This window comes from Lycorma delicatula, chromosome 5, assembly GCF_047948215.1.
Source record: "Lycorma delicatula isolate Av1 chromosome 5, ASM4794821v1, whole genome shotgun sequence".
NCBI classification, from domain to species: domain Eukaryota; kingdom Metazoa; phylum Arthropoda; class Insecta; order Hemiptera; family Fulgoridae; genus Lycorma; species Lycorma delicatula.
The window spans coordinates 142,152,437-142,176,134 of NC_134459.1; the positions used below are offsets into that span (position 1 = coordinate 142,152,437).

Below are 23,698 nucleotides of genomic sequence, written 5' to 3' on the forward strand. Positions count from 1 at the left end.
TCAATCCATATGCCGAATTTAGCAGTGCAGGTTGGGGTTGTCTTGCATAAGATATACCAGAAAAATACATTTACAGTATATACGTATTAATATATTCCTATGATTACAGTCATGAGAATCGATGTATTTAGATGAATGTTTTCAGAACAAAACAATTATTGATGGGGATTTAAATAGTGCTCAACAAATACTTATGAATGTTCTTAGGTAAATTTACTTGTAGACACAGCATCTTGTATGCAACAAATAATCAAATCATATCATTTCACTTTGAAGCAATTAAATCAACTTCTAACCTCATCTTTCTTGTTCAATATTTTATATAATATCTCTGTAAATTTGTATTTAAGACATACTATTACATCCTTGGACTAGTTTAAAACCAAAATGGGTGGTTTCCAGTTTACAAAAATGGGCTTCAATCTTTACTGATGGTAATTAGAATGATTAATAAAGTTTGAATTTTTAATGAATTAAAAATTCTAACATTACTATATTTACAAATGTGCTAATTTTGCTGAAAATCCATATGCTCACTTATTACTAAAAAATAACAATATTCACTCATTTCAAATCAGATAATAAATTTGTTTTTGAGTTACCAGCATAGCATTTTGACCAGTCTACAAAATTAATTATTATACTGCAGTCTTTGTTATTAATTCATTACCACACAATCCAAAGACCTTTCTGACCAATTTATTTAAAATTAAATTAAAATACAGTGTGACCAAGTTAACATTGCATGTGTCAAAAATGTTAACTAAAACTTTCTAAAGATCATCAGTGGCTCAGTAGTTATAAGATTACAAGTAAAAATGAATGCATATACTGCAAACATCCATTACAGCTATTCATGTGTTTTACATTAGTCATTGTTATTTTCTTTTGTATTTGATAATATATGGAACAAATTTTTATATTATTACTATTTGTAATCAGTGCAGATATTAATGTTTAATTTTGCATTTCTATTTACAGAATTTTCAGTTATCTTTAAATTTGGTCTACCAGTTCTTTTGTTGTTTTATCTATAAAAAGTATAACTATGTTATGATATGAATAAAGCATTTACCTTTTTATTTATTTGAACTTTAGAATTCAGTAAAATTAAAATAAAACATTATTGCCAAAAGAAATGAAGATAAGTGCACAAATAATAAATTACAATTTTTACACTAGTATTATTAAAAAAATTACAAAAAAAATTATTTACTCAACCATAAATGAAACATTAATATACACTTGAAAAAATGTAATTACATCACAAACTTTTAAGAAAGCAAAAATGAAATGTTGAAAATAAGTAAATCTTTTACTTAGATTGCTATACAGTTACAAATAATACAGATGACATCAGGAACAGGTAAGTACAATATTCCACATATAAAACTAGAATATCACAGTATTTACATGGATGGATGAAGTAAACCATTAAAAAAACCTTGATTAGAGCAGTGTCAAATAATACACAATTATAAAATAAAAAATATAAACAAAGTTATAAAATAATTCTGATGTGTTGAAATTACCTTTTTACAAACTTTTCAAAAAAGAGTACAGTATTACTTTAGACAGCATGGTAGGAGTGGGAGAGAAAATGAATTTTCTTTACGTTTTGAGGTATGACGAGTATGAAAATACCATTCACTTAAACTGTGGTTTCTTTATATATTTATTTATCTATAGGCCTAGGTATAAAATTTCATGGCTTCAAAATCTCCAAAACTATGATCAATTGAAATTTAGATATGTTGTAATAGTGTATCTGAAGTTGCATTGAAGCTGTATTGAAGCATGTGGAAATTTGACGAAGGACAGGTTGTCATTCTTGATTTATGCTCAATTTGAAATTGAAAAAAATTGAACGGGACAAGTTAGAAGCATGGTTTGTTATCATGCTGCAAGTTGGAACATGGAAACAAAATAAACTAACGAAAAGAGGGTCTTGCACAGAACTGTACAAATTTTTTTTTCTTTTATGTAGAAAAATAAAAAGTAGTTAAAATAAAATCAGTTTTAACTTTTTTGACTCTTAAAATTAATTTTATACATCCACAACTAAGAAAACAAAACAAATATCTAAAATAAAAAAAAACCCTTCATGATCTGTAACAGGAAATAATTATATTGTGCTCATTATAAAAAATCATAGAAAAAAAGCAATTTAAGAAATGCTTTCACTTCTTAATGTAAGATAATAAGTTCCTTCTTTAAAAATAACTATTAAAATAAGAAAAAAGAAATTAAACACTGAAAAATGATTACAATTAATCATTATTAATAAATAACTGAATAATTTATTTTCATTATTATTAAAAATAATAAATATTGCAAATGTTAAATATATTTAAATTATTTGCCTTGACTTATTTATTATTACTATTATTGCAATAACTATTATTACCGTAAGGTTATCCTTGTTAAAAAAAAAAAACATACTAACAGTAACAATAACAATAATGATAATAATTTTAGACAGACTTTCAGTCAATCAATTATTTAGCTTGTTACGACAGCAATACAGTACATACAGAGATGTAAAGGTTATAGATATAGTGAGCCTATCCGGTACACCAGATTTACATGTACACAAATGTACGTGTACGACTCGGTTTAATAGTGCCAATCAATTTTAATATTTTACTATTGTAACAAACGTTGGAACATTTAGGCGTTTATAAATAGTAATATATAAATCACAAATATAAAATTAATTTAATTACTGTTGTCACTCAAAAGTAAGTATTTTTCTTTTAAAATGTCACTTTTATACGTAGTGAATGTATTCTTTGGTACTCTATGGTTTTATATTACTACAATTTTGAAAAATACTTCATCAATGTTCTTTATTTGAATTCATTCTTTGTACTGGGCATAAGAAAAAAATTACTTTAAAACTGACCTCAAAAAAAGAAAAGAAGAAAGGAGATTCTTATTCAACGGATTGTACATAGTATATTTTTTATGTATGTTCACACCTTATTCTTCTGAATTTATAGATATTGAAGAATATTTTCTTTATTTTATAAAAGGGGTTCCTCTGATAGCCCTGTTTTAAGATATTTCCAAATAACTTTTGTGGAAGCATTTAAAAAACTATTGTGTGATTACGTACATTTTGAAGAGCTTTACTTTTTTTATATCATTGCTTGATATACATACATAATCAATAGTGTAATGTAATTTTGATAACAAGTAATGAAAATAACAATCATTTTCATATAAAACTCAAAAAAATTTGTTAAGAAAAAATACAAATAACTGCTTTCTAGGCAGCCTTAGCGCTTGATTAGTCTTGATCATATCTATATGATTCTTTACTTACTTTCATCAAGAACAAGCTTCTTGCTTAGCAGTTTTTATTAGCCTATTCAAATTTTAAATAAAAATCAATTATTTTTTTTTAAATTTATTTTTAATGTTCGACTTTTGAATTAGATTCTAAATTAAGAGTTAATTAGGGTAAAATATCACACATAAACTGATGCACTTTTTACATTATAGTTTATTTCATCATTTAAAAATATTTATTTCACTTGCTATTAACTATTATTAAGTGTAGCTATTAACTACACTGATGTGTTGAGATATTCTTAAATCTTTCTGGCAGTTATCAGAGCAGTTATTTTTAACAGTTTTTCTTGTAACCAGTGGAGCAGTACTCTTATCTATTAAGGGTTAACAAGTTGTTGGTAATTATTTACTCCTAATTCAGTGCCAATCCAGTTAATCATAATTTAGTTTCAAAAGTAGAACATTAAAGAATTGAAGGAATGCTATTTTTCAGTTTTCATACATTTTTGTAGTTTATTTTAAAATGATTTCCATCTTATCTTTTTAAAGTTCATTTCGGTAAATAAATAACTTCTTTTTCATAATTAGTATTAAATACCTGCTGGTATACCATACTTATCTCTAACTACGATGATCAGCCATCTCATTATTACACAACATAGAACTCTTCTTAAAAGGTTCGAGTTTAATAACCGATCAAAAATTCTTATTAGATTCACAGATTCAATGTGTCGGAACTGTTGCCAGTGATACTTTTAACTTATTCATTCTGATGGTATATACTAAGTTATTCATCAACATCAACACTATATTTTACCTAAAGGAGTGTATACTACTACTAACTTCCGGAACATCATCTCTGCACTCTTTTCACTGCTGGTGAACACATGTTAATATTTACGTGTAGTAAGTAAAACGTCTTTTAATTTTCCCATTTATCCTGCTGCTAAACTTATAGATTTTATAGCACACATTGATTTCCTCTAGTATAAAACATTCCTTCTAGACACTGAAAACAAGCTACCTGTTTAACAAATTGGTTTTCTAAAACAATTTTGTATCTTACAGGTTCTTACTACTTAAAGGTCACCACTAAGTAGTTTTCTCTTTAAAAATTTCATATTTACTAAATATTTTGTTTAAGATGAAAACTGCAAGTCACATTATATTTTCATTATCAGCTCCCTCCTCATACGCAAGTCAAAACCACAATCATCAATTTATCTATTAATCAATCCTGAAGTACTTTCATAATCTAATGGTTACGGGAAAGATTACATTCCGATGAAAAATTTTCATTAAGTACTATTGACATTGGTGTACTCTCTTCCTCTCCATATACCTTTGAATCTCTATAAACTGCCCTTATATTATTAAATTATCATTATCATCTCTATTATTAAATTCACAGGGACGCTACTTCTTTTTAAAACCTCAAATAAAATCATCCAAATCAACACAATTGAAAGCCTTAATGACATCTATAAACACAAACAAATATATTCTTGTTAATTGGCTTACATGACCTACAATTTATAAATCATGATTTTCTTCTAATAGTGTAACACCAATTAATGATTTCAATAAATTAAGTAATTTCTAAATAACAAACATATTCGCCTACTATAAAACAAATAAATGCTTTTAAGTTTTAATTTACTCCATTACAATGGTAACTTCTTAGTGTTTGCTGTATGCAGAAAACAACAGGGGATGATAATTTTATACTGCAGTTTTTAAAACTGTTTTATAATTAAAGGATAATTTTTTTTTATTCACAACAATCAAAATAAAAAAAAAAGTATTACGTATAAAGAGGTACCCATATTGCAGGATTGTACAAAACTAACTCACAAATTATTTTTCAATTATACTCCAAAATAAAAATACTAATTCTATAGTCATAAAAAAGTTAAAAATAAAGAAGAAAACAGGATAATTGACACTTTTAAAATCTTTTTAATTTGTTTTCATTTCATTATGAAGGGAAAAGGATCATCTTATGAGATAATAGTTTTATGATAAAACACAGTAAAATTAAAATATTTAAAAAGAAAATAAAATTTAAATTACACAGATGCAACAGAAACACAATTAATCTGAAATGCCCATACATAACAGTGATTAGTATGTGAGGAATGCCTGCAGCAACTGGACGCAGCAGTACTGTGCTGTACCTTGTTGGAATGTTTAAACTAACTGCTCGTTAAGAGAGCTCTACGATCTGTCTACACTTGGTAAAATACAATGTCTGTCAGCAGCTCCTCACACGCATTAATTTATCCACTGCTCAAAATAAAGCAATTTTTCTTAATAAATATCAAAGACAGATATTACTTTTAAAAATAAAAAAGATAAAATTAGTATATTAAGTATTAAAAAAAGTAATAAGAACTTGACTTTCTGGTAACAGGTTGACTGATTCATCTGATATTAAGAAATTTTCTGGATATCTAATGCGGCTATTTTTTATTTGAAGGCCTGTAGACAGTATATATTTTGTCTTGTAGCGAGTGAACTTGATGCTTGTTACAAGTCTGGATTGCCAGGCGAGGATGTGTTGTAAATCAGTACCCCACAAGAGAACAATGACTGGGAAACAGACAGTATCAAAGAGCTATTGCCATTAAAATACAACTGGTCCAGCCTGGTCTCAAACAGTCTACATTAGATCCTGACAATATAGATTTCTCGGTTGCAGAACTCTTTCTTGAATGGCAATAGTCCTTTTATATTCATGGATTAGAACCAAGAATTTAAGTTTCTCTACTGACAGAAACATTAATTCGAGGAATTTCTCTGAAGTGAGGACATTTCTAGGCTGCATAGGTACACAATTAACTGTAATACTTATAATAATCATCAAAATAATTATTTTTATCCTTATGTTTTATAACAGGAATTCATTTTCTTTTTCATTAATTACTGAATGAGCCATTTGTTATCCTTCTGACTCATATTTTTTTCAGAATGCAAAGTAGGAAAATCCTCCAGTCATAATTTATATGTTAAAGAAAGATGTGTAAAATGTATTGATTTGTGCAAAGCCAGTTAGTTAACTGTATACAATATTTTTGATTTAAAACAGTTATTGCCACTGTTTTATAAAAAGTAATTCTTGTTTATTTCCTTATTTTGTTTTATGATGTTTTGTTCAGAGCTTCATTTATTATTGTAAAATTATCTAATCTATTTTCACTCACCATAGTAGGTACATCCCAGATTAATCACACCGGGAACTTAGGCAATGGTTTATACAACAAAAATATATTTCATGGTATATGATATTTTTCCTTGATTTTTTATCAATCCAATGATCTTAAATAACATTTTACCAACTAAAACTAGATATACAGAGGTTATGGACAGTGAAAATTTTATTTTCTGCATTAAATGTCTTCTTGTCTGATGAGTCTTCTTGTAAAGAGCAATGTGCAGTAAAAGTTAAACCTAACCTTATAATAAGTCAATTCTCAAGTTTTTAGTATTGAAGCCATAACAAAAAAGTGAAGACTCTAGGGATATTTTTCATTAATTGATCAAAATGACGTAATATTTGATTAAACATGATAATTTTTTGTTAAAGAAAAAAATGTTCATTGTAATAACTGGTTTAAGCAGTTACTGAAATCAGAAGAAAACATAACCATTAAAGTGTATATATCATTAAACAGAGTAAACCACTTTGGGAATTTAATTAAATTTACATTTATGTGAAAAAATTTTAATAAATAAAACAATACGTATTGAATTAAAACATACTGAGGGATGAATAAGGTGTTGAAGTGCTGTTAAGATCACCAATCGGTGGCGCTAGAGTAGCATTATGTAGTAAAACATTTCTAGTGGAAGCAGTCTCTGCTCCGGAATGCGAATGTCCATGATAACTGCCTGGACTGCCTCCTGGATAGGGACTGCCAGGGTACGGACTACCCGGGTGTGGGTGTAGATGATGATAAGGATGATTCGGATCCGGTAAACTTAACAGGTTCGCCAGGTCCTGCCATCTTTGCTCCATGCTCATTGTACGGACATAAGGCATTCGCCCCTATAAACAAAAAGTGATAAATAATATTAAAATAAAATATATAATAAGTATAAAAAACCAACGATTGTATTATTAAGTTTATTATTCTTCTTATACTTCCTTTATACATCAAATCTTGAAAACAGTGGTACATTTTGAGACCAAGATAAAAATAAAATTATTAGATCATATTTAACAATGTAAATGTCAGTGTAAATAAAAAATATGAAAGCAAATACAAATGTAGACTGTTGACTTTGTAAATATTTTTAATTCGACGTGTTTTAATTACTGAAAACTATGTAATAATTACAATTTTTTCTTGAAGAAATATTTTGATAGTTTGATTGATATAATAACCTAGAAGTCTATAGACATCTAGAGAAGCTTTCTTGATCCAAGGCCAGTAAACAGCTACTTTTCATGTTTGTGAACTGAAAGAATATCTATTGCTTGTTACATCTCTGGACTGTCTGGAGGAGCATTTGGATCAACCAGGGGCTCTATGACTTTATTATTGTATTATGTGTACATTTATTTACTATATTAATCGCATAAAAAAAACCATGCAAGTCATTTCACACATTGTTTTTTTAACATAAAAATCTCCATGGTAAAGTTGTAGTGTCTCATCCACCTTCATCCAGAGGTCTTGGGTTGAAATCCTAGTCAGGCATGGAATTTTTCATATGCAATAAAATTCCATTTCCACATCTCATGCACAAGCTTCTCAAGCTTTTAAGGTGATATCATCAATCAAAAAAAGAAAAAATTTAATTCAGACAATTAATAAAAAAATCTAATTAAAAAAATAAATACCAATCACAACAGTACATAGAAATATTTTTTTTATTTTTAAAATGATTAACATCTAACGCACAAATTAAATATAAAAATATATTAAACTTAATTTACAATATTAATTACAAAGGAAAAAGCAAAATAGAATTAAGGGAATTGTATAAAAAGATTTCAATATAAAATTATCGCAAAAGTTAATATTGTTAATAAATAAATGTACCTATTACATGGTTATGCAGTGTAATTACAACAATATACATTAATTTAAGATTAAATATAAATGACAACAATTCTGGAATAAATCCAGCACATTAAAATAATATAATAAAGTCTTTATAGCTACTCAACTGAAGTAGTAAAGATTCAGTGTAATTAATCCAGAAATAAAAAAAGGAGCGTTTCTTTCTAGTCAGTACTAAAACCAAGATTATTAATATGCTTATGAGTTTAGAAGTTGAGTAGATTATTTAATAAAATAAAAGAAGTCACTATATTTAACTACCTTTTTTAGGAATGAAACATTAAGTAGAGTTCTCAAATCCTTAAATGAGAAGAAGTTTTCAGCACAAGGTAAACCAAATACATTACAGTAAATGTGATACAGAAAATTATACTGAATTCAGTCCTGCTTAATAATAAAGTTATCGATTCCAAACTGGAGTTGCGTATTCTAGCAAATTATAAACAAGTATGTTATGTTAGTGGAATATAATTTCTTAGTAGCCACTTTTAATGGTTGCACTGACCTCAGGAAGAGTAGCCTGCCCCTGATTGTTCTTTTCTTACCAGAGAAACATCCAGGTGGCTGGGAGACAGTATTAAGGATCTGTTGATGTTAAAATATAATAATCAGTTCAGCCATGCCTCAAATTATCTATCTTCTGTACAGCAAGCCAAGATTATTTAATGCTATTCTTCAGTACAAATCAGAAGCATCACTCTGATGTAAGACCTATACTTTCTGTTGAGATATAAATATAAATTTCTTGAGGTAACAGGCCGGTTGGAATCATGCAATACAGTTTATAATCAGTTGAATTAATGCTATTCTGAGAATCTGGGAACAGAGAAAGTTTTCCATATGGAAGTGTATTGCTGTTTTCTGTGGCTCTTTAACATCACAAAGAAAGATTAATTTGTCACAGCGAGTATTTGAAACAAACCTGGGTTTTAAATCAAGTATTTCTCCAGTCAGTGTAAAAACAAAATGAGATTTCTTGAAGGATTATTTGTCTACAGACGGAGGCGCGCCTTGAAGCACTCCGAATCGGTTTCTTTACTTCATTTCACAGTCCATCTGAGGGTAGATCATTCTTTTTTCACTACACACTCCCTTAGATCAATCTCGATTTTTTCTCCCCATCACTGTTCTGAAGAATTCGATCGGATGGTAAATTCTTTCTGAATTTACGGAAACTCACAAGTCGCTTCGACTTCGATGTTCGTACGATTCGACTGGAACGGCCTGCACATGAATCCGGTTCCTGAGTTCTCTATCCAGTGATAGAAAAAGTGCGACCGGAATCGGAGATATTTATCAGATAAAGTTAAAGCTTACTTCTTTCTAATACGTTATACATGATAAAAACATATTCTTAGAACCATTTGTCGATTAATGAATCAGTCGAAACATAAAGGAGTTGCATACTTATTTTTTATCGCCTTTTGATACCTCACCCGTAACATTCTACACTTTAAAAGAGAATGTTCCTACTTTACCGATGGTATCTTAATTTAAATTTGAATTTCACAGACCGAAAGGAACAGACAATTTTTCAAATAAAATTATATTTTTTCAACGGTATCAATGAATAGAGAGAGAGGAAGAAAATTTTACAAAAATAAAACAATTAAAATATGATGTATTCGACATAAGAAACTAATGAAGTATCTGATAAATGGAAACTAGATGATATACTAACTGACCAAAGAGAAAAAATATAAAACAAAAGTAGCTAGAGCATTCGTGTACAGTATAACCATATAAAAATTAATGCCGTACCGCATTAAATAAATAATGTGAACCAGTTTAAAGAGAGAAATAGATTAGAATAGAAGGAGTACAGGTAAGACAGATAGACAGAAGTGTTAAATTGACAAGTGAGGAAGAACATTTTTTACCTATACACAAACATACATGCACACACAACACACATATATATAAATTATACACACATACACGCCCGCGCGCGCGCGTACATCGCAGGTAGTGCGGGTTGACGACTGACGATCGGAACAGGCTACTAAAAAGAAATGAAATATAGAGAGAGAAGGTCATTAGACACAACAGTTTGATGACTACGGTGATGAAGAAGGCGCGTTGTAGAGCGGTGTGTCGGTGAGATAGTGTTAAGGTGATAGATCACAACATAACGTCGTGTTATATGTTATTGCCGTTGAGGCGAGGTGTTGAAGAGTCCATCAACAACAATGCGGTACGGTGCGGTGGTGGCGGCCACGGCAAACGTCAGAAGAGAAACGATCGAGAAGAAGTACCACGGTAAAACGAAATAGCGATGCTGCTTTGGCCCCGGAGGCATTCGCCGATCGGCACTCATCCGACCGAATACGATACGTAACATAACAACACGCTGCGGCCGCGCGGCCCCTTCAACCGAAGGGATCTCCATCACTGTCACTAGTAATGGTTACTTCTCGCCTGTAAATTCTCTCTCTTGTTCTCTTCTCACACATAATTACTCTCATCTATGACTCAAATTCAAAACCAACATACATACAAATATTTTCACGTACACACGAGCAAATAAAAGAAAAAAATCAATTGCCTAAGGTAAACGCATATAAACCTTTAAAATTTGTAAATTTCTTTTCGTTAATGAAATATGAAGGCGAATTTATTAATGTAATTCAATATTTGTTTTTAGTAACTACAGGAAAAAAGTTTATATATAAATTAATGCTTTTTATTATTATATTAAGCTACATTATAGTCGTTATACTGTAATGCAGTGATTCTCAGACTGTGCGCCGCGGCGCCCCGGGGAACCGTGGCCCCTCTTTACAGGGGCGCCGCGAAATATTGTAAAAGCTTCATAATTAATTGAACCAAGATATTTTTAATTATTAGTTTAATGTTAATAAAGTAAAAAAAAAGTTAAATAATGAAAATACACTAGTTTTATTTATTTTTATCACTTACGAGTAGTCATATTTTTACTTAGGGTAGGGTGCCATAGAAAAATTTTAATTGAAAAAGGGTGCCGCGGCTGGGAAAAGTTTGGGAACCACTGCTCTAATGTCCAAAATTATAATATACTCTCTATAAACAATCAGTTAAACTCCCGGAATTAACTAAACAGTAAATTTTTTATGTGACTAGGAAACATCTTCGGTCCACATCGTTACAAAACGTTCGTCTGGGTGTAGATATTGGTAATTTATGGTACGTTAATTTTAAAACGTTATTAAATAAACAAATAATAGTGAAACGATATTTAAAATACATATACATACAGGCGATTCGAAATTGCACGGAAATCTTTCGAGAGATGATTCTATAATCAAAAATAAGAAAAAAGTAAATATAAACATAGATTAGAAAACGGTTCGTAACCGAGATTCGGGTCGTGAAACCCTGTTTTCTGCTCTTGGGGTACAAATAAAGGGGTAAATTTGGTGCTTTTTTACGGTTTTTGATCTAGGAAATTGAATAAGTGATCCTCGACATCTCACTTAGATTTTAAGAAAAACGGGGTAAAACACGAAAACGTTTTATCGGAAAACACACTTTTTTTTTAGTCTCGAATAAAATAACTTTGTTAATTTACTAATAAGTAAATAAAAGTATCTAGTTAACTTTGTAGAGAATTTAATTCTGAGAAAATTTATGTAGATAGCATCTATTAAACAAAAATTTGAGTTCAAATTTAATTAGAAACAAAACACACAAACTGGTTCGGAAAAGTGATACGATTTTAAACAGAATAATATACATATAAATGCTAAAAATTATAAAAATAAATTTGAGAGGCATCCTCCTAAAACATATTAAATATTTTTTATTTTTTCATAGGTTGGCAATAAGAGCTGATCAACAATTAAGTTAAGCGTCTACCACTTGAATATTCATTTGAGTGGTTATTGTTCAGTCAGTCATTCACAATGGGTGATACCACAAATTTGTTTTCATTTAGAGAGGTGATGGACATGTATTTAATTTACGGTAAAGTATATATTTATGGTAAAATGGATTGGTTGCTGTGGATGAATACAGGGAAAATAATCCAGATCGAAGAGTACCGGATCGTGAAACATTTGAGGCTTTGAAGAGGCGAGTTCGAAAAACGGGTATGCTTAAACCAAAACTATTTGATTCTGAACGTGAACATTTTGTAAGAAATGCCAACGCTGAAGAAGCAAATTGAATGCGGTACAAGTATCTCCTACCTCAAGCACCAGAATGTTGCCACATCGCTTTCATGTTTCCAATCAAGTGTATGGAGAACGTTACGGGAGCAACAATAATACCCGTGCCATACAACACGAAAAATCCATACAAAATCGAGTGGGAATAACTCAAGAGTTATTCCCACTCGATTTTGATAAACGGATGAAATTCTGTCGATGTTTAATTAGAAAATACGAACATCATCTCTATTTTCATAGTACTATTTTAAATGCTGATGAATCCTGTTTTACAAAAAATGGCGTTGTAAATTATCGAAACACTCGCACTTGAGCAGAAGAAAATCCCAATGAGACTGCTACAAGTCGTTTCCAATGCGCTTTTTCGTTTAATGTGTGGTGTGGTCTTCTTGGTGATAATCTCATAGGCCCTTTTCTTACCGCCAAGACTCAATGGAAAGCGGTACCTGAATTTTTTTGCAAATAAATCTGACAACTCTTGGAAGATATTCCACTTGCAAATGGAGTGCAGATGTGGTTTTTCAATCGTGGCGTATCACTTTTCCGATCCAGATTGTTTAATTGTCTAATTAAAGTTGAGAACTTCTCAAATTTTTGTTTAATTTTAATAAATATTATCTACATAAATTTTCTCAGAATTAAATTCTCTACAAAGTTAACTAGAAATTTGTATTTGTTTATTGGTAGATTATATAGTATTTCCCGACAAAACTCTTCCGCGTTTTATCCCGTTTTTCTTAAACCCTAAGTGAGACAGAAATCTGAACTCAGTTTTATTGAATTTCGTAGATCAAAAATCATAAGGAAGCACCAAATTTATCCATCGATTTGTACCCCAAGAATCTTAGTACGGTTTAATTTCACAGAGAAACCAAAAAGCAGGGCTAAATGTTTCGCGAACCGGAACTCGCTAACGTGCCGTTTTCTAATCTAGTTAATATGAACTTTTTTCTTATTTTTGGCTATATAATCATCTTCCGAGAGATTGCCGTGCAATATGGAATCATCTATATATAGTAGAACTTGTTACTCGTAGATTAACCAACTGTATGATCTGACCAACCGCCTACAGTGACCACATTCTTTGGTCCAAGCAGAGGAAATAAATGTAATATTTACTATTACTAGAAAAATTGATTTCTTTTGTGAATTATATTGAATATTTTTAGTATAAATAAAGAAGCACAATTTAAAAAATAAATAAAAAACTACACAAGCAAATAGCAGAGAAAAAAGGAACCTGCACTAATTAACGTTACATATATTTTCTATATTGAGTTATCTGTATGAAGTCCACTTTTCATCAATCCCTATCCCTAAAACAAACAAATTGTTCATATGCGAAATAAAATATTTTATCTATACTTATTCTAATTCACGATAACTTTGAGTCTTATAGGAAACCGAATCGAATTAACCAACATTATCTGCCATCAATAAGTAAAATGTCTTAAACAATTTTTACGACAATTTTCAAACTGATCTAAATTTACCTATTTCTGAACTTAAAATATTTACATCGAACACGTGTCCACCTCTAAAAAAAATATAATTTTTCGGTATTAACTTTTTCATTAAAACTTTTTTCTGATTTATTATTCACTTATCTGAAGAATTATTTTTAAATATCAAAACGGAATCCATCTACTGTTGGACATCTGCAACGGACATATAGAAAAACAATATATTTCTTTAAATTACAAAAACAAACGCTTGTATACTTACATAACAAATAAATATTTTGCGGGATAAAAATTTTAATTTAACAACAGTTTTTCTTTAACACAATACATAATTTCTTTTTAAATTTTAAAAATATTTCAGGTTTGACAGAAGCAAAAAGAATTTCTTTTTTAAGACTTAATTGCCGAGAATAAATTAAAAAAAAGATCTTACTTCAATTATTTATTAAAAAATAAAAATTGAAGAAATTTTCGGACTACTGAAAATTTTTTCGGAATTGTAATAAATAATTCCCTTTCGGGTGATAAAAAAAAAGATAACAAAAGGCAATGTAACTGGCGCGTAATAATAATAAAACAATAAAGTTGAGCTCTGTGGTAGAACGGTAGCGTCCATAGAGTATCATCCGAAATGTCCCGGGTTTGAATCCGGGCCGGGTTAGCTAATTTTCTTATAATACAAAATTTCAGTTACATATTCCTATGCGTAAGCTTTGAATACCTAATGATGAAATAGCGTTATAAAAAATAAATATATACAAAATATCCCATATGTTTCCATAGATAGAAATATATACTTTTTTTTATGAAACTATTTTTATTTACAAAACTATCATCGTTTTGAAAACATATTTCGATGCGTGTCCTTCACTGCCGAAGAACACTAAACCCATAAGTTTCCATACGTAGGAAAAATAAATATTTTTTTATGAAGGCCATAAAAAATATGTTTGTAATGGCGTTGGTGATAACATTCCTCGAGATGATTTATGTTTTGTATCATTTCCTGACACACCACGGCCTTCAAAAGAAATGTTTATTTTTCCTACGTAGGGATATTTATGGGGCACCAGTAATATTTTAACGCTTTTGTAAATAAATTTACAAATCCGGTTTAAGGCAACTTAACGGAAAGTGCACTGGCAAGGGTAAATCATTATTATCTTTAAACTTACAATTTTAGCACGATTAATAATCTGGGCTTTAAAAATCTTCTACTACTTTTGGACGATCAATAAGACAAAAGCAGAGATAAAAAATATAACCTAATTAAACAGTAACGATAAAACTTTATAAATAAATAAAAATTAAAAATACTTTTTTGATAAAAGGTTTTTCATTCTGAAAACTATTTTTTTGCATACATTCAAGCGTCAATTTTCATAAAATGGACTGAATGTTTTGTTTTTTTTAAGAGAAGATTTTTCTAATGGTCCTACGTAACCTTTTCCCAGATATTATCAATTTAAGCGGGATTTTCTTCAATTTTTTGTCACTACCGTTGCAAATTGCTAATAAATTATTGAACGGTAAAATGAAATGATACTTCATTCTACATTGAAATTATTTTCAAGCACAAAAAATCAAGAAAATTATTAGGAAAACTTACATAACAGAAAGAATAGTTCTTATGTAAATAAAAGAAATACTTCGGCGTTTCATTTTTAACTCGCTCAAAATAGTAATCATTTTACGTCGTTTCTTCGCATTTCTTTCTTACTTTTATCAAAATGATAAACCCCTTTGGTTTCTAACTAACGTCTTCTTTTTAATACGGGCAGCGTTTTATGAAAAATTATCTATATTTTAAATAAAAATCGTAAACTAAAATAAAATTTGATATCGATAAAATGAAGCCGGGTAATGACACATTAAAGTAATGTTCTGTCGACTCCTTACATTCCTTCCTGGAAACAATTTTTATTGAGATAAATAACAACGCACGTAACTAACAAAATTAAACTCTTAATTTTATATTATTTTTTATAAAAAAACGAATTAAAAAAATGAAAAAATTCAACCCACAAACATTTAAATTCTGAGGTAACTCAAACATTGTATGTATTTATTTGATAGAAGAGCTAAATGAAATATAGTGCGGTAATGAAACAAAAGATTACGATGCGGTCCGGCAATGACATATGTCGGTGATCATCATCATCATCATCGTTAAAATTATTATCATCAACATCATCAAAAGAGGCTAGTACTTATACAATACGGTACTCTATAGTTGGGTCTGATCGTACGAATGCATACATGTGTAGGTAGCTTACGGACCGTCATAATGATTCCCTTAACTAACTAACGAGCTGCCTTCATTACTGCACGATTAAAGTACACTATTAAAGACTAAGAAGGAACAATCCGATCCGACCGGCACGATGTAATAATTTTACAAAGTATCATACAGCACAACATCAATTGTTGTAAATCTTACTGAATAAATTATTATTGTACAATCAATATTGTATTGACCTTTATCGCTTTAATAACGAACTGCTTACTTTATTTTTGATATATTATCGAATAAATTTCATTAATTTTTATTGCAAAACTTATTAGAAGAAAAATACAAATATATATAAAATACACACTATCACCAGACAAACAAATAATAAAATGCATATGTATGGATGTACTAGTATTTTGTTAATATTCACTTAATTCAATTTTTAATTTTAGCAAAGAATCTTTGCTAAAATTAAAAATCAATCATTTTTAAAAACTAACAATATCCACCTCTATTAAATCGGACAACAGAACTATATTCGTGAAACTTAACAAAATACTCAAGCCTTACAAGAACGGGTCAAATGATGGCTGTTAAAATTTTTAATAAATTACTGAACCGCTTAAAAAATCTTCCCACCAATTTATTTAGAATACAAGTAAAAGAATTATAGAAATAATTTACTTTTTCCATGAATTTTCTGCGTTCCGTTTAACGTATATAAATACATATCTGTTAAAATAATTTTTCATTAACAGTTTTCTGAATTGTGAATTATCTTCTATTTATTTTGTATAATTAACATATTCATGTATTTACCTTAACATTATTTAATGTGTTTACATTTTAAATAGTTTAGTCACATCTAATTTTTTTTCTTTCTATTTTATAGTTAATTTGTTTCTGTTATGCTGTTCTGACCAAGGTTTTACCACGATTTTCCTTGAGCCACCTATTAAATACTGAGGTAGTTTTTGATATCCGTGGAATCGCATATCTTGCTATTCCTGATCCGATCTATATTATTATCAGAATAAAAGATTTGTTTATTTATTTAAGAATTTGAATATGTTGAGGGTCAAATCTGCTTCTTTTCTTGTCGCAAATTAAATAAGACTCGATGAAGAGTAATTATGAAAAACCAATTCTGACAGCGTCGAAAGTTTTATTTTAAAAATAATTCGCCTCGGTAAAGATAGAGGCTTTTATTTAGCGCAATGTACGTATGGCATGATATACAACAAAATATTCGAATTTTATGTAACAAGTTAAATAACCTTGAATAGTTTTTATGAATCGAGGCGTTCCAGTAATATTCGCACGTCACTACTAATTCCGATAATTAATTAATCGATGAATCGATTTGCAGTAATAAAAATTGTGAAAAATCAGCAGGACTTATTTATAGAATAAAACTTATGGGCTCGCAGGATCGAGGAAATATCAATTGAAATATTTTAAAGTTTCAAATTTAAAGTACTTTAAAAAAATAATAATTTTAAGTGAATTGCTAGTACTGTTTTGAGGGATATCGATCAAGTAAATGACATTAGCCGATCGAAGTCGTGTTCTTATCTAAAAATGTCATAATTTTTTCAAAACGATTTATTTCTAGTCTTTAAAATGAACTCTTAATGAAGTAATGTTAAAAACTACACGATTTAATTCGATACTGTTTTTTCCAAACATTTTATCAAATTTGAACGCTCAAACTCGGATGTTTTCTTCCATTTCTGACGTGACTTAAGTATTGCGAATATTTCTCCCCGGTAATTTTATTATTTCTAACTAGGATTTAATGAACGATTATAAACTTCTATAATAAAATACTACGGTAATTGAAAATGAATTCTATTTCGTTTTCACTACGACTGAAGATATCTTCTTAGTCGCGAAGAAGCTGTACATGGCAATTTTCCATACGCGTACGGTAATTAAAACTAATGAATCAACCATCTGGTATCCGTTTCGAAATTACAATAATAAAATTAGAAGCGACTCTGGTATCTACATAAAATAATAAAATACATTTAAAAAACACTGTAACATTTGTTGTAGATAAAATAAAAAGAAGCATTTTATTATTAGACTTACATATACGAGAAGAAAAGTTATCTATAATCTGTAAAGAATCAGGTAGCTGCGACAAAAAATAGACGAAGAAAGAGAGCTTCGATTTAGAAACGAGCAAGACAAGAATTTAGTTTGACACCGTTACTTTTCGACGTAAAATCGATATAGAAGTCGAAAGAAAAATCTTACACCATAATAAAAATCAAAGAAGAAAAATAAAGATGTCAAGACGCCAGAAAGATTGTTCTTTCCATAGGAAACACAAAGAGTCGGAAGAAATAACGAACGGTACGGATTTATTGCCGGAAGAGAGATTTATGAAACTAAAAAACTAAAACACAAGAAAATTAAATGCAAAAATAAGTGAAAAGTAAAAAGGAGGAAAATGAAGAATTAAACGTTAGACGGCAAAACTTAATTTATTAACATATGGTAAATTTTCTGCAAAGGATGAAAGAAGTAACTGAAGATATAAAACGCACCCGCAACAAGCGAGACGTATTCTTATGCGGCAAAACGTTTTGCTATTATCAAATATTGATATAATAATCGGTAAGAAACTACAGGAAAAGTATAGAGCTTTATGCGATTGAATATGGAAAGTAGAAAAAACAAAGGAAAAACAGCGTTTCGAAATACGGTATGGAGAAAGTCGAAAAGTTTGCGACTCGATAAAATTCGAAATGATGAGATATTAAGACAAACAAATAACTAGACAAACAAATAGGGAAAAAAATTAATTTATGGCCGAATTTCTTGTAAAAGAGGCGAATTACATCTAGCCGCAGGGGGTTAAAAACTGAAAACATAAATCGGTTAACCGTTCAGCAGAAAACAGAAAATAACATCAAACCTGTCGACTGATCGATGATTAGAAAACAATATTGTTAAAATTCAACTTATTTAAAAATAATTAGGGGAACTAATTAATAATAAAGCTCGTTTATTTATTAACGTACTCATACATAACATAAGAAAACATTACAGACGGTTAATGATATTTCAAAGAATTTTATGAATTAAAAAACTAATGACAGTACGAGATGATTTATAAAATTAAACATTAAAAATAGGCAATTATAATTCTTTATGTTATTTCACATGCGTAAAAAAATAAATAATTATTGCATTTGCGTCACAAGAAGATGAGAAAATATTAAAAATTAATCGATATTTTTTTCTTTTACATTAAGCCATTATAGCGTCATAATACGTAAGTAAAATAAGAGATAATGATAGATCGATCTTACAATATAAAATAGAAAGCAAAATAATAAGTAAATTTAGTAAATAAAATTCAAATCTTATATCGAATCGAATAATAAATTCTGAGAAACAAGAATAACAACTTATTAAATCTTTGCGTTTGATTGGACGGTCAGGTTTTGTGTCAAACGGCGAGAAAACAACATGATATGTTCCCCTTTCCAATAAAACATAAAAAAAGAATGCGAGAAGAGGAAGGGGAAATCAACTAGAGAAGGGTGACGGACCGAGGATGGAGGAGGAAGATGAGAGAAGAAAAGGGGGGGTTTCGATCCGATCGGAATGGAGGTCGTTGCAGTTCGGTTCCTTCGGTAAAGTATAAATATATATATATATATATATATAGTACATTCTTGGAACGAACGACCGCAATTCTATGTCAAAATGGCGGCGACCGTCGGCTAGACCGATATGATGATAATCGTATAAAGGGAAAATGGTATCGGTGTATCAATGGGGGCTCGTTAAGAATAGTCCGTGTTACACGGCCTACTCTACACGTTCACACAACAAGTTATCGGTCCAAATCTTAACATTTAAGTACTTCCGCGTGCTTAACACGTATTTTAAGCGTAATATAATTTCTTACAGCGAATAAAAAAATAGGTAATTTCGCATTTCAAATAGACATTAAAACGAACAAGTAGTTTAACCTAGATACTGGAAAAGGAAAATAATATAATATTACTACGTTGACCACCGTGGCGGAGCGGTAGTCTTCGAGTTTCATCTGGAGATTCCGGGTTCGAATCTTGATCGGGCACGGCTTTTTTTTTGCACGTTAAAAATTATCATACCTTATTGCCTTTAGTAGATGGGTATCGGGTGGGGCATAGGGCCGAAAGACTTCCCTAAATCCCACGAGCCTGATCTAAAAAAAAGAGGGAAAAATCGGATTAAAAAAATGGTAAAAGAAAAATACTTACTAGTGTTAAGTAAAAGCGAGAGGAATTTTATCGTTCTCGATCGAAACAACTACGACTTGAAACCTGAAATAACGTGCATCATAAAACGCTCGAATCTATCGAGGACGGTGACAAACGAGTTTATAAGGTACACTTTTGGATTCTTTTGCGAGTCTCACAAGGGGAAAAGTCGAAAAATCTTGATAAGTAATCGAAAAAATTCTGTAACCATATTAAATCGTGTCGTTCGATACAAAATAAAATAATCATTCAAGACCACTTTCGATTTTTTTATTTACTGTATTACGAATCTAGTTACTGACTTCAAAATGTTCGTAAAGACAAAGCGCGACCACATCGAACGTTATAATTTACCCATCCGTTTAAAGCTGAATAAATCACTTCATAACACCGATAACAAATTTAGGGTACACTTTATTTTATCCGATCACTGGTTTGTACCAATCAGAAATCGAACTTGTGAATAAAGTATAACTGATTTTTTTTATTTATTTCAGAATAAACTTAAATAAAAACAAGATTCATTTTGTAAAAATACACCGTGTAAGAAAGAGTAAAAATAGTCACATTTTATTTGGAAAGATCAATTCCAAAACATAATTAAAATTTTTAAAGTTTTACAAAACTAGAAAATCACCTTCTGGCGGAGCCATCCGCGCAATGGTTTTGAAATATGAATAGAAGGGATCGGTGACGCATACCAGAAGATCAGGATCTTCCAAAAGTAATGAAAATATTGAATCTGTAAGGAAAGGTTTATCGGAGAATGCCACAACGTCAACACGAAAACATTTCTCTCAGTGGGTCGTTAATCGAACATCTTGCGCAGAATTATGCACGGGCATTTAAAAATTTTTCCTTATAAATCCAATTGGCCCGTAAAATGGACTCGAACGAGTCGCATTACGAGTACCTATTACGCCTAGAATACTGCCGGCAGTTTATTAATACTGACGATTTGGCTTAATTTATGAACGACTGACGAAGCCCACTTACACTTTAGTGACTATGTCAATAAACAAAATTCTTCGTTTTTAGGGTACTGCCAAACCCCAAGTTACATGAACGTTCTTTACAGCCAGCAAAAGTTACGGTACAGTAACAAACAACATCTTTTTCAACAAACAATCATCGGGCCGTTTTTTTTTTGTTTTTTTAAAAAATAAAATGGTGCTCGGTGACAATGAATAGCGATAGATATCAGTAAACGCTTGAGGAATGTTTTATTCCGATCTTGGAGGTCGTCAAAGAGGCCTGGATCGGCAAGATGGAGCCACAGCTCACATCAGAAGATCCGCATGGAGTCCTTAGGTCAAAATTTGGAAACTGAATAATTTCGAGAAATTTAGATTTTCGTTGGCCTCCATGGAACCGGATTTGACGGCACCTGATCTTTTTCTTTGGATCTGTTTGAAAGAAAAGATTTGTGTCAATAAGCCACAAAATTTAGAAGAGGTAAAAAGTAACATTCGAGCCGAAATAGCGGCAATACCGGAAGAAACATCGGTTTTAATTATGCAAACGTGTGTATTAGAGCTTAGATTTGTTAACGCTTCAGAGGCCAGCATTTAAAAGATATTATTTTCAAAACCTAATTCATTAAATAATGTTTTGACTGAAATTTAATTTAAAGACAAAAATAAATTAGTTTTCAATTAATCTGTAGTTTTATTTTTTTTAAAAAGTTGAATAACTTTTGGCCCAACCTATATTTAGGTTACGTTATACGATTTCAAAATTATCTGGGAAAAGTAAACCCAAAGACAATCGTGCAAAGTGCTATTTAATTTAATAACATTTTTAAAGACGAAGATTTTTCCTCGATGTGACACTTCTACAATTAAAGATTTTGCTAAGTTAAAATATCTTACACAGGACTCTCACAAGTTCAGAAAAATAATAATTATGTTAATTGATTTAGTAGTATATTAATTAATTTCAGTGGTTTTTTTTTGAGGCAAAGATAGATATAATTGTAGGGTTTCACCGTAATGGTCGACTATTTTATATATACAATATGTATTATATACGTTTCTATAATTAATAAGATAATTTTACAAACAAATAATTTTAAACGGCTGAGGATGCACTCTGATGTGTAATATTCCCTAATTATTGTTTCAATATATAGTATGTCTCACGAAGAGGTATACTCTTTTGATTTAGTATCAGTCGCCCATTCTCCCACCTATTGAAACTTTATAGACCTTTTAACGAAGGTTCTAAAACTTTTCTGTGAAAATTTCAATCTTCTAAGATTTGTAGAAATAAAAACATCAATTTCAGGTAAACCACAATTTTATTCATTACAAAATATGTTGTAAAAATGATTAAAAACAGACGATGTATTGTTAAGTAGCTGTTCAAATTGAATAAAACAATTAGTCATAATCATGAATAATTATCAAACCGTTTTTAATTATTCTAGTTCTTCTAATTATCAACTGTTTTTAATCATTTTCCCCCACCTATTTTGTAATGAATAAAAAATGTGGTTTATCTGAAACTAATGTTTTTATTTGAAAGCCGCCATTTTATTTCTTCATTTTTAGAAACTTCATTAAAAAAAAGTATGTAAACATTCAACAGAATCGGTGGAGGAATGGGCGAGTGATACTAAATTAAAAAAGTATACCTCTTTGTGGAACACACGGTATATATACTTGAAACGCAAACAAACTATACATACCGAAACAATGGCACAGCGCTAAAAATGAAAAAAAACAAAACCGATTTACTATAAAAATAAAAGTATTAAATTAATCGTATAATGTTTAAGCGTATACGAGTAATACATTATAGATAGTAACGTTTTTTACATGAATAGCACGCCGGAATGTTGGAGCTGCATGTGTCCATCTTTCTCGCCTTCATATAACATGCGGCTTACAATGTGTATATTATAGGTGTGTTTAATTAGTTTATTTAATTTTATATCATAATAAATTATTATAAATTCAAAGTTAAGGTAAATACGACAACTGCTAGTAAAATAATATTACGCATATTTTATACGTACGAACATAATACTAAAGATACTATTTCATAATTAATCGATCTTTATTTCTAATTTATGTTATGGCAATAATAATAAAATAAATATAATTAAAATATTTTATAGTGAAATGAATATAAATCGTTTTGTCACAGAATACAGTATTATTTTTTAATTTATCTAGTAATCAATAGCGTAGATGTCTTCATATTATGCAAAACACATATTCTT

The 23,698-nt window shown here is 29.8% G+C and overlaps 1 protein-coding gene across 4 annotated transcripts in view; it reads right to left on the minus strand.

Moving 5' to 3' along the window:
- The window catches only part of cnc (NFE2 like bZIP transcription factor cap-n-collar), a 667,227-nt gene that overhangs the window by 43,763 nt on the left and 599,766 nt on the right, over window positions 1-23,698 (minus strand). For all 4 annotated transcript variants that reach the window (XM_075367220.1, XM_075367219.1, XM_075367218.1 and 1 more), the window contains one exon: window positions 7,060-7,345. In XM_075367220.1, the coding sequence (XP_075223335.1) occupies window positions 7,060-7,345 (286 nt within the window). The remainder of the gene's footprint in view (window positions 1-7,059; window positions 7,346-23,698) is intronic.